The 12,508-nt window shown below is 36.6% G+C and overlaps 1 protein-coding gene across 4 annotated transcripts in view; it reads left to right on the forward strand.

Annotated features, from left to right (window-relative positions):
* Nucleotides 1-12,508, forward strand: part of SYT1 (synaptotagmin 1) — a 547,364-nt gene that overhangs the window by 401,237 nt on the left and 133,619 nt on the right. For all 4 annotated transcript variants that reach the window (XM_027071185.2, XM_053226521.1, XM_015063649.3 and 1 more), the window contains one exon: nucleotides 1,354-1,521. In XM_027071185.2, coding sequence (XP_026926986.1) covers nucleotides 1,354-1,521 — 168 coding nt within the window. The remainder of the gene's footprint in view (nucleotides 1-1,353; nucleotides 1,522-12,508) is intronic.

Raw genomic sequence — 12,508 nt, forward strand, 5'->3', positions numbered from 1 at the left:
TCCAGGCCCTTCAGCCAGCAAGTGGGAAAACCCAGGCCTGGGCCTGTCTGACCCCAAGCCTAGGTTTTTTTTTATGTTATTTCAGTAGAATCACAAAAAAATCCAGAGTGATTTCAGAAATAAGACGAAATATTTACCCCTACTCTAAAATTCATTTCTTCCTTTGAAATTCAGCTGTTTTGCAGGGTTTTTTGTTTTCTTCTAAAATGGAAAAAGCATGGTTCCTCCATTTTAGTCAAAGTATTTTAATCAGATGCTAAATAGATGACAAATAAGTGAGAAAAAAAAACAAACTTTTGATAAACTAAAATTTCCTATACGTATATGGTCAAATACGCTTCCTTCTCCTTCCCTTAATATGCAAAGCTCATTGAGAAATGTTTGATGGAGCTCAGACAACCATTTGTACTGACAAAAATTGATCAAACCTTCAATACAAGTCCAAACAATTTCTTAATTAGGCATTTCTACCCAGTTACTGAAGTGTAGCTTCCTTAGAATGCACTACTTCCCCTGAATATTAAAAATGTCACCAGTAAAAATCCCAGCCCACAGCATCTGTCCCAGATATATCTGAACAGCTGGAGAACCCATCAGCTCTTGGCCTTTTGCCACCATTCATCCTAACAAGTGTCATACCTGAGAATGAACCTCAAGATCTTTATAATGCATCTCTGATACTCAGAACATCAATTTTCTAGTCAGTTCTTGTCTATCTGTAAATTGTTTTAGGGAGCGAGGCAACTTGTGAATTTCATTTAAATCCTTTCTGACTCCTAGCATATCTTTTACATAAATCACTGCTCCATTAAATTGTAGCATCCAAATGGCTTGAAAGACTTAGTGGGACTTTGGAAGCAAGTTTTCCACCCTAAGTTATACTCTTACAATATAAATGATCATAACAATAACACAATATCCTACAAGTAAAACCTACATGGTCAAGTGCAATACATCTTAGTTTATTCTTGTATTAAACAAATTCCCACCGGAAAGAGGTACTAATCATTCAAACGATACATATTTAAGTGCCTACTGTGTGCCAACACTGCTAAATCTTAAAGTGTTTATAGCATGACTAATAGTCATCAATCAATATCAATAATACTAATTATTAGTCAATCAATAATACTAATAGCTTTTAGAACTTTAGGATAAAGCGATAACTGACTATGGTAAGTCCCTCATTTCTCCCAGTTTAAGCCTCAAGCAGTGATTCAAATGAATTCATTTTTAAAAGGCACCATTATCTCCCTGTTTTGCTTATCCAACATATATATTACAATTAAACACTATAAAAAGTAACATTTTAAATTTGTGACCAGATTTTTATCCTCATCTCTTTTTATTAAGGTGCCGTACTCAGAACTGGGTGGCAAAACCTTGGTGATGGCTGTATATGATTTTGATCGTTTCTCCAAGCATGACATCATTGGGGAATTTAAAGTCCCCATGAACACAGTGGATTTCGGTCACATAACTGAGGAGTGGCGTGACCTGCAAAGTGCGGAGAAGGAAGAGGTAAGGAAAACATTAGCATTTCTAATCAGACAAGCTGTGCTCGCCAGTTGCTGTTCACATAATAACCTATTGAGAGATGCTCTCTACAAAGGATAACGTGGGCCTCCAGCTGCTGACAGCTGGTAAAATAGGGTTAAGGGATTGCATAACCTCATTACAAAGTATACTGGTCTTCTGGGTCTCATTTGAAAGAAAAGAGAAAGATTCGTGCACCATGTCTATAGATAATTCCCTGGACAGACACACATACTCACTATCTGTTTCTGAAAAGCTCACAAAATGCCAGACACGTACACATCTACTTTTTTAAAAGGACAGTGAAAAATCATCTCATTCTTTGTATTTTTCTGCAATAATTTTCATTTTCTACATAGGTTATGTAGCTATTGAACAGAAATAAAATAGCACTTTTCCCTTGATTATTTCTGCATATCACAGACCGTTCATTGTTTCTTCTACAGATATCAGAGCATGATGGGTGGAACATCAAATATAATTCACAAAGGCTGATATTAAATCCATTTTTTAAATAAGTCACATTATTATAGTACTCTTCACATTGTTTTTTCCCCAGTTTTAATAGTTCAGCACAGGACTTTTCTGTGATTTAAAAAGGAAGTTCAATATCTTTAGTGCATTTAAACTACATAATAATCAATTCTATTTGATTATGCTATGCCTGCCTGGCACTGGCGTTTTTCTGTGCAAATGTCTCAACAGGCCAATATCATAAAGGCAAACAACTCTAGCTTCTCTGAATTCCTAAGGCAGCTCAATTTCTAGCTATTTTTTGGATCCTGACAATCCCTTGAGTTTATAATCACTCAGAGGATTGCCAACAGCCTCCATCATTCAGGATCCCTAGGATTCTGTAAGGCGTGATCACTTTGGGGCCACCCAGGAGATCAAAAAGAGTGGCCCAAGTCTTCAACACATTCAATCAAGCCTATCACCTGGGAATCCTCACAGCCTATGGTTTTCTCTGACCAGTGAAACTTAGTGAGGTTTTAGAACAGATTTGTTGATTGCTGTTTTGAAATTGAATCTTACTAGTGCTCTAAATTTGTCTGTAAAAAAGGAATAAAAATTATCCGAGTTAAGCTCTCCTTTCCGTTTGGAAAGAATATACATAACTTAACCAAATGTGTTAGTCAAAGTTAGACTCTTGGATACTGAAACAGATTTAGCCCCACCATGGATACTCAAAACCCATCCGAGGATAATATTGAGTTTTTACATTTTGTTATTTTTGTAAGTAGTTCTTCTTTATGAGTGAATATCAATGTTAAATCCAACATCTGTCTGAAAATAATATGATCATGTTTCTAATTTTTTAACAAAGTAATGAGCTGTTTCATTGAATTTTTATGTTTTATTGAAATGTTTTCCTTTGTAAATTCCTTGCAACTGGGGTGCAAAGTGGGACCATGACAAATATTTATTAACTGAAAGGTTTTTATTAGTTGACTGGTTAATCGTTAGCTTGTTAGTTGAGTATCAAAATATGACCCACTCATGCTTCACAATGGCTACCTGCCCAGAGTGTATGGTTCATACTTCTCACCTTCATCTGGTAACTATAAAGTGGTATGGGATTCATACCTCACTGGGTTTCTGAAAAGTTTTCAAGTATTTGTGCCTGAGTTAAGAAAATGTACGCCATCAAGCACTTTTTCCTTTCTCAAAAACTCTTTGAATGTGGGCAGAGTTTGAATGTCGACAGTAAGCTGATAGGTTTGACTCTGGAATCTAAGAGTACATAGACTGTCCAAGAAGAATCACTTTTTTTTCTTCTCACCCCCTTACTTGCCCTCTCCTATCTCTGTCTTCTATTTCTTTCTTCTTCTTCCAGGTCTTCTCTCCCTATCTCAAACCTTTGTAGCCCAACTCATTCAAAAATACTATTTGAGTATTTACCATAAATTGCTACATTTCTGGGACTGTGTAGGTAGTCAAGAAAGTAAAAAGGGTAGACACTGCTTCTGCTTTCATTGCATACAGTGCAGTCTAATTCTCCTTCTTCACACCAATCTTTGCCTGGCTTACTGTCACTGAGACTGGTTTCTGGAAAAAGTCCCGTCTTTAAGATCAAACACTCCTGGGTTTCATTTCCGACAAGTCCATTCACTAGCTCAGAGAACTTGGTCACATCACTTAAGCTCTCTAAAATTCAGGGTGTTTTTCTTCTTTAGAAAGTGGTTTAACATTATCTACCCTTTGTCTTACAGACTGACTAGGATAGAGTGTAAAATACCTAATACAGAGCCTGGTATGTGGTAAATGTTCAATAAGCAAGAGATCTCCCATTCTCTCTTCTTGGCCAATCTTGTTTGGGTTCTCTTTCACTTCATGCTTTTACCTCCCTCTTTGTTCTAGCCTTTTCCCTATATCCAAATCCACTTCTCTCTTCTTTTCCTCACCACCATTCTATTTACTGAATGTCCCTGGAGTTTTTAATGGGAAGTAACTCTATAACTACCTTCTTAAACTCTAGAGCCATTCCTCTTGGATACCTACTTGGGAATAGTAATTTTCAGTTTTCAGTTGAGTGGCTCTTTCCTTTCATCATGATATAAGCAGCCTCATAAAACAGGTGTCTAGTTTACAACCTATCTCTGGATGACTAGAACCAGGTATAAACTGTCTCATAATAAATGAAGATCCAATTACATTTTTCATCTGAAGAATTACTTATTCTCACTGATATAGGCTCTGGTTTTTCATGCTACTGTCCATTAACTGCAGGAAATTATAGTTGTGTAAATAAATTGAAGTCTCAGATTGACTTTGCTTCTCACAATTTTAAAGATATTGTTTTTCCATTTTACATGAACAATTCCGTTCATGATTTTTATTTCCTTTTCATCTAACAGTGTAATATTTAATGTCATAAGGAATGAAAGACATAAAGGAAAGTGGAAAAAAGGAATTCAAGATATAGCTTTGGAATCTAGAAACTGAAATCATGGTCATCTGTTCACTTGGTTGACACTTGGATTTAAGTAGGTTAAATCCCACCCACTGACATCCAACCTTGTGATTTTGATCGAATGGGGTAGGGCGTTGTCACCCAAAAGTTGAACAATATAAAAGTCATAAGATGATGAAGCAATTATGTAAGTTAAAAATTATGTTATTTTAGTGATCAACTAAATGTGCAAGCAGTTTAGAAGGAAGAAAGGGAAGAAGCCTTATCTGAAAGTTACTAAGCCCATGTTGAAAACGTAAGGTGTGTGAAAGAGATAAGCTATGGCAGGAAGAGCCCTAACAAGTGCAGAGCTCCCACTGTTAGATTCTAGCCCCTGAAGAAACATCTCTGGATGACTTTCCATTCCAACTTGTTAACTTTCTCTGACACAATCATAGCCACCTCCTAACAGAGGAAGATGGAATTTGACTTTACAGGCTACTAGACTTTTGTGTTCCTTTTGTTTCTTTAAATCAGAAATGTATATCCGCTGAGTTGAGAGATGGTAACATATAAAACTTTTCCTTATTTTCCCTTTTTGATATAGGGCCTCAAAAATCAGCTTTTGGCAAAAGGTTTTCAATTACCCATTTGCAAAATGTTTCTAATATGTATAACCCCAGGCTATGTTTTCAAGATAGTCTTTTCTTTTAACTTACTTATTTTGAGGGGGAGGGGAGAGAGAGAGGGGGGAGAGAGAGGGGGGAAAGGGGGGAGGGGGGGAGAGGGGGAGGAGAGACAAGGGAGGGGGGAGAGAGGGGGGAGAGAGGGGGGAGAGAGAGGGGGAGAGAGGGGAGGGGGGGAAGAGGGAGCGAGAGGGAGCGAGAGGGAGCGAGAGGGAGCGAGAGGGAGCGAGAGGGAGCGAGAGGGAGCGAGAGGGAGCGAGAGGGAGCGAGAGGGAGCGACAGCGCACAAGCGGGAGAGGGGCAGAGAGAGAGAAGGAGAAAGTCCCAGGCAGGCTTCGTGCTGTCAGTGCAGAGCCCAACTCAGGGCTCCATTTCACCAACCATGAGATCGTGACCTGAACCAAAATCAAGAGTTGGACACTTAACTGACTGAGCCACCCAGGTGCCCTGAGATTGTCTTATTTTTAATTATTCAATAAAATATTTATGCCAGCCACAAGTCAAACCTGAAACTAACCTTCATACTTTTAGAATAGTCCATTAATTTTATACATCTGCTTAATTACTTCAAATGTTAAAATCAATGGCTAGAATTCCATTTTTTTTAATTTTATGATTTTATAAATTGTCTCAGTGCTGCACCCTAGCATCAGGTACATCTTTAAATCACTTAGACCTTTTTTATTTTAGCATTTTGTTCTAATTTTTTAATGTATTTTAACCCCCATGGCTTCCACTACTACTTTTTATCTCTAAAGACAGCATATACTATATAAGAAATATATACTACCAAAAAACAACTAAATCTTTTTTTGACTTTTGAGTAAGTCTGTCTTATGACTTTACCAGTACTGTTTTTGTCTCCATTAGAGAATAAGTCTATCATTTCTGCTTTGTGTAGAATTTGTTAACGAGTGATTTTTAAATGAGATTCTGTAATCCAGTGCAAATGGAGAAAAAATTGATTGCTAAATTAAAGCAAGTCGGGACATAATTTAATTAGTACCCAAGCAGAAAGGAAGAGAAACTACTTTAGTGCCTTAATAGAAAATCAATTTTGCAACAAAATTTCACATTTTTAAGCCTAATTAGGAAAACATTTATTTCACAGAAAAGCATTTGGAGAATACATATTCATTCAAATGGCAAAAGTTTTTCAGCCTCCACTGGTCAATTACTTGATACATCTTTGGAATGGGTTAAAGTCATTACTCCTTAGGACATCTTTGATGTCCAAAGATCATAAAAGAACTGATGCTTTTTCTAAGTATACTTAGCAGTCAGATGGTAACTCATGCCCTCCGAGAATCTCTGCGCAACAAATCAATGCCCCAAATGGAAATCCTCACAAAAGGTTAACTGGTGGTATTTTAAAAACAGATGCCAATAAGAACCCTTCCTGTCGTTCACAATCTCTCACATTAGAGAAATCCAACAAAGACATTTATATCGATCCCCACATTCCAGGAAGTTCCACTTATTTCTATTTGTTTACTTGTTCATTGTCTGTCTTCCCTGGCTAGACTGTAAGCTTCAAGTGCAGCAGTAGCCATATTTATTGTTCCCCGCCATGAAACCAAGTTTAATCACAGGAGGCAAGCACATAGGTGTGCAAAAATATTTTTTTTAAATATTTTTGATTGAAGAAATGGGGCAAGGTGTGTATTAAACTGTGGGGGTTTTCAAAATTCCCCCTTTAAAGTCTATGTTAATAATTGTAATTGTGTTATTTTATAAATGAGGTCTTAGGTATTCTCAAAATCTATCAACAAAACATCCTCGTATTAAATGATTAAAATGGTTTAATATCTTTTGGGGTATTTTGGTCTGTTGCTTTGAAAAAAAGGAAGTATAGATGCTTATCAAATTCACTGTTATTACTGTTTGTTAATGGACATGAAAATGGTGATAGTTGTTTTTGTTGTTGTTAAAGCTTATTCAGTTATCTCATTCTTCTCCGTAACTTTTGCTTTTCAATTTTTTATTTAAATTCTTAGTGAACATACAGTGTAATATTGTCTTCAGGAATAGAATTGGTCTTTCTCTGATTAACTTACTTCCCTTAGCATAATACTTTCTAGCTCTATCCGCACTGTTGCAAATGACAAGATTTTATTCTTGTTGGTGGCTGAATAATATTCTATTATATGTATGTACATACACTACATCTTCTTTAGCCGTTCATCAGTCAGTAGTCATTTGGGCTCTTTCCATAGTTTGGCTATTGTTGATAATGCTGCTATAAACATGGGGGTGCATGTACCCCTTTGAATCTGTATTTTTGTATCCTTTGGGTAAATACCTAGCAGCACAATTACTGGATCATAGGGTAGTTCTATTTTTAGTTTTTTGAGAAACCTCCTTACTGTTCTCCAGAACAGCTGCACCAGTTTGCATTCCCACCAACAGTGCAAGTGGGTTCCCCTTTCTCCACATCTTCGCCAACACCTGTTGTTTCTTGTGCTGTTAATTTTAGCTATTCTGACAGGTGTGAGATGATATCACAGTTTTGATTTCTTTTTTCCTGATGAGTAATGTTAGCATCTTTTCATGTGTCTTTCTCTGTAACCTTCTCACCTGGTTTCCATGACACACAGAGAGCTTGCAGTTTAGCTTAGTCTAACTTTATCTAAAGTTAGGATTTAGTTCAAGCTGTAAGGTAAGTCTCTGTTTGCAACATGGAAATTTACCCAGAAGGAGGTGGAAAAGAATCAGCTTCAAGGAGAATTCCAAGAATATGAACAAATACCTATGTTTATCATAGAGTATTTATTGCTAGTCAGGTCTATAAGTAATAGATATGATAGAGTGGTACTTAGCTGTCTTATAATACATTAAGACCATGATACAATTTAGTGCAGTTAGTATATATATGTTCATTTTATGGGACTTGGAACATAATAATTCCATCTAAACTAGTACAGAAATAGAGTTGCCTTTGATTTTTGATATGTTTTTGGGTGTAGCTATGGTTTACTTGATTTTGAATCTTTGGTCAGAATTCCCATCACCAATTATAACTGTATTGTTATGCAGTGTAAGTATTGCCTGTTTCATGATGTGGTTTCTAAGAACATCATAGGAAAAAAGCAAACAAATAACTTGAAATATCCCTCTAGTGTGTAGGGTATAATTTGGCTGCCTTTCTAGTTAAAAAGACTTTTCATGCGCAAATGGATGAAACCAAATTCTCACTTCACTGAGTTCCTAAATGAAAATTTAATATCATTTTACTTTCATTGTAAATTCTCTAGAAAACTAAATTTAGAGTCTAAAGAATTAAATTAGGGGAGAGAGACTCTGGTTATTTTCACAATACCCTTTCATGACCTTCCATTGTCACATTCTTTAACCTACTGAGTTACCCCTCTCCTTCACAGCTCTAACCACCCAGAGGCCTCTGTTCCCAGCCAAAATTCACCTTCATTAACACGTACTTTAACTTCTCTTCTGAAGCGATAAACACAAATAATAAAAGCTTTCTTTTACTGAGTGTCTGCTGAATGCCAACAAAAATAATTTTCACAACACTCCTCAGCATTGGCATTATTAGGAGTGAGAAACCTGAAGGCCAGGAAAGTCTAATTTGTCAAAGTTCATACAACGAAGGCCAGAGCTAAAATTCAAACACAGGTCTGAAACCCACACTCTATTTAACCATGCCATCTTCGTTAAACAATCTTTCCCAGTCTTTTCAGCCTCAAAATGGAGATTAAAACAATTTAAATGCAAAATCAAAAAACAAACAAAAAAAACCCCAATTGATGCAAACTAGTTTTTCTCAACTTTAGCTTATTTTTTTCAAAATCTTAACATTTGATCAGTTTGCTTTGACAACTTGCAACTGGTTAAAGTCTGCATATATATTTTCCCTCTCAAATATCGTAATACATTACAAATATATGTAACATACCAAAAAAAAACAACTATGGCATTTTGTTTCTTCTTAATATTTCATAAATAGTCAGCATGAATTCCTACCCAAGACAGAAAGCCCTAAAATGCCAAGGTACTCATTAACACAAACATGTTGTTATTCACTCATGAGTACTGATGAATTTAATGAAGGCAGAGGGATTTTGCTTTCCATTAAAAAAAACTTCTTCATTAAATAGAATATAAATTCCCATCCATTCATTTAAAATATACTGAATATCTGTGAAATTAGTATATAAAAGTATATCATAAAGTATATAAAACAGAAAATTAAGACTCACACATGGAAAGTGGCAATAATAGCAACAGAAATTTACAGTGCAAAATAACAAAAGCTTCAGGAAGAACCAAGTAAGAAGTAGAAATTTCAAATGTACCAAATGTTTTATTAAAGCAAGAAGAAAAGGCATAGAGAGGGAGGCTCCACTGAAGACTTGAAAAAAGTGAACCATCTTTCAAGAGAATTTGAATAGACAGAAAGAAACAGAAGGCCTTCAAGAAATTAAAAGATCAGCAAGGGGCACCTGAATGGCTCAGTCAGTTAAGCATCCAACTCTTGATTTCGGTTCAGGTCATGAGTTCATGGTTGGGATTGATCCCCATGTTGGACTCTGGGCTGACAGCACAGAGCTTGCTGCGGATCCTCTCTCTCCCTCTCTCTCTCTCATGCACATGCATGCATATGCACACCCACGCTCTCTCAAAATAAATAAACTGTAAATTTTAAATAATTGTGAAAGAGATAAGCAAGAGCAAGTTTGCAGAGCTGAGACTGCCAATAACAAGCTTAGCTAAGAGTGGAGGGAGGGCTTAAACAGATACCCTGATATTGAATAAATAAGACTGAATGAAGTATTTTAGTGACAGTTTGTCTCTTAAATATCAGACTGATGAATTGAGACTCAGGACACTAAGTGAAGCTTGTTAGAAATTGTTCTTCCCTAGGACAAGTGTTGGAATATGAAAGCCAGATCCACATCTGTGCCAAATACTCTACTAACTGCTTTTCTCACATGAGCTCTTGTAATTCTTGGGGCAGTCCTATGGGATAACTCTTCATATCCCTATTTCACATATTATAAAATATGATTGGCCCAGTTTCACCCAGAAAATAAGCAAAAGAGCCAAGATTTAGACCCAGATCTGCCTGAATCACAAACCCATTTTCTGTCTACTCTGCCATATTGCCACTCAGCTAACTAAAGCTCCACGAGCACAGGGATACTATATCTCCTTCACCTTCTCATCTACAGGGCCTTCCACTTTGCCTAGAATCTCCAAAGTGCTTGAGTGACTATTAAATATTTTCAAGTGAATTGAACAAATTAGAATGAAATGAGAATTTTCTGTATCAAACATACATTATGAGTTTTACTACCTTCAAGGAAGTCATCTTTGAAGGTACTCCATTGTCCCTGTGTACTGCTTATATGGCACACCCAAAATATTTTGAATTCTATTTCCTCTCTCCATAAGTTTCAGCGTACAATGCATTCTTTCCTCCTCAACAGTGGCTTCTTGTCTTCACAAGTTCAATTTTATTGAAATTGCCATAATCTATTTAGAGTCAAGCAGAAATTGATGATCAAATGGAGTAAAATACTTTTACTTACTGTGCTAATTAATATAATAGGGTCTATGTTCTTGCAAGACTTATTTTTTTAATGTTTATTTTGAGACAGAGAGCAAGTCGGGTGGGACAGAGAGGTGGGTGGGGCAGAAGATCTGAAACAGGCTCTGTGCTAACAGCAGAGAGCCCAATGTGGACTTGAACCCACAACCATGAGATCATGACCTGAGCTGAAGTCCATCCAGGCACCCCTGTTCTTGTAAGATTTATATTCTGACTCTGAACGAAATGTTATCAGCGTTAGCCTCATTGTATGGTCTCTCAAATGGATCACTGTGGGAAAAAAATATTGGGGAATAAAGTTCTAACACATCTAATACTAAGGAATCTAACTGTTTTAATAGAAAATGATGTAGGGGGTAGTTTTTCTCTTAACTCAAAGAATATAAGTTTTCAGCTGAATTTTGAATAAAACAGAGCAAAGTGGGTTGGAAGCACAGGTTTTTGAATATAGATTGGGAGAGCAGCAAATGAGGAGTGGGGGTTGAAATAGGAATAAACAGAAAACAAAAAGATGAGAAAAATGACATAGATAAGAGCAGTCTTGCCTACATCAAGTTTATTATTCAAATAGTGAAGAGAGTTTTGAGTGGGAAGCCATGTGATCAATGCAGGGGAAGGTCTTGTTCTGTTGTGTCCTCTGTCTTCCACACATTTGGATCTCTTACAATGTAATCCTTTCTGGGGAGTTCATCATATGTTTCGGAACACTTTTTTTTTTTATTATCTTGTTTGTGAATTCTTCAATGTTTTTACCTTCTGTCTTACTCCTACCTCACTTTGAGTAGGCCAAGTGTTTTTATTGTGAAAGCTTTAATCCATTACAATCTGTTACTCTGCAATTAGATGAAATGTCAGCAATTGAGTACTATGTGTACTACGGAATAAAGGAGAAGAATGAGAACTTGCTGAAAAACAAAAGCTTAAATAATTAAGAGATGAAAGAGAAGGAGCATGCACATAGACACACACACTTGTTCCTAGAGATTTTTATGAATTTTATGAGTAAGAGTCTTTAAATTATTCTAAGTTAATTTCATTCATTTATTCTTTTATTTATTCAACATGTATTTATTAAGTCCCTTTTATGAGCAGGGACTGTTCTAGTTTTTACGAATACAATGGTGAAGAAGACAGGCCCATTCAGCTTAGTCAGTTATAATTTAGTGGTGAAACAGCCCCGTTAGGGGAGATTAAAGCTCTGGTTCTGGACTCAACCTATGTGGACCCAACCATGACTCCACTTACGACGGGTATGTCCTTGGGCTTATTGCTTAACCCTTCTGTAAAATGGGATATTACCCACCTGCATGAGTTATGATACATTCTAAAGGAGATACTTCACATGAAATAGAACAATTCTTGGCACCTAATAAACTCTCAGTAAATGTTATTCGTATTATTGGGAACATGGATCGGTGCCCTTATCTCCTCACCAGCAGAAAAAGCATCACTCTGACCAGTAGACCTAGATCCTTCATTCTGTAAAGAGACATGGACAGACCACAGGTTGAGAAGGCATTGTCATGCATGGTTTTGATAAAAAGGAGGAGGACTGAGCTTAAACCACATGTATGAGAGACTGTGGGGCATGAAAAGAAGTCACAAATGACAACGCAGGGTGAGACTCACCATGAAAGAGGGGAAGGTGATACTAACACGATGTGGCCCCAGTGACTATGTACTTCTCTATGCTCTGACACCACAAAAAAGAATTCAAAGTTCAGGCGATCCTACAAGCCAAAAAATCTGACAATAATTAGTGCTTGCATGGATGTAGAGAATTGAAACCCTCCAACTTCGAGTGACAAAGTGAAATGGGGTTGC

The sequence above is a fragment of the Acinonyx jubatus genome, chromosome B4, assembly GCF_027475565.1.
Source record: "Acinonyx jubatus isolate Ajub_Pintada_27869175 chromosome B4, VMU_Ajub_asm_v1.0, whole genome shotgun sequence".
Lineage (NCBI taxonomy): Eukaryota > Metazoa > Chordata > Mammalia > Carnivora > Felidae > Acinonyx > Acinonyx jubatus.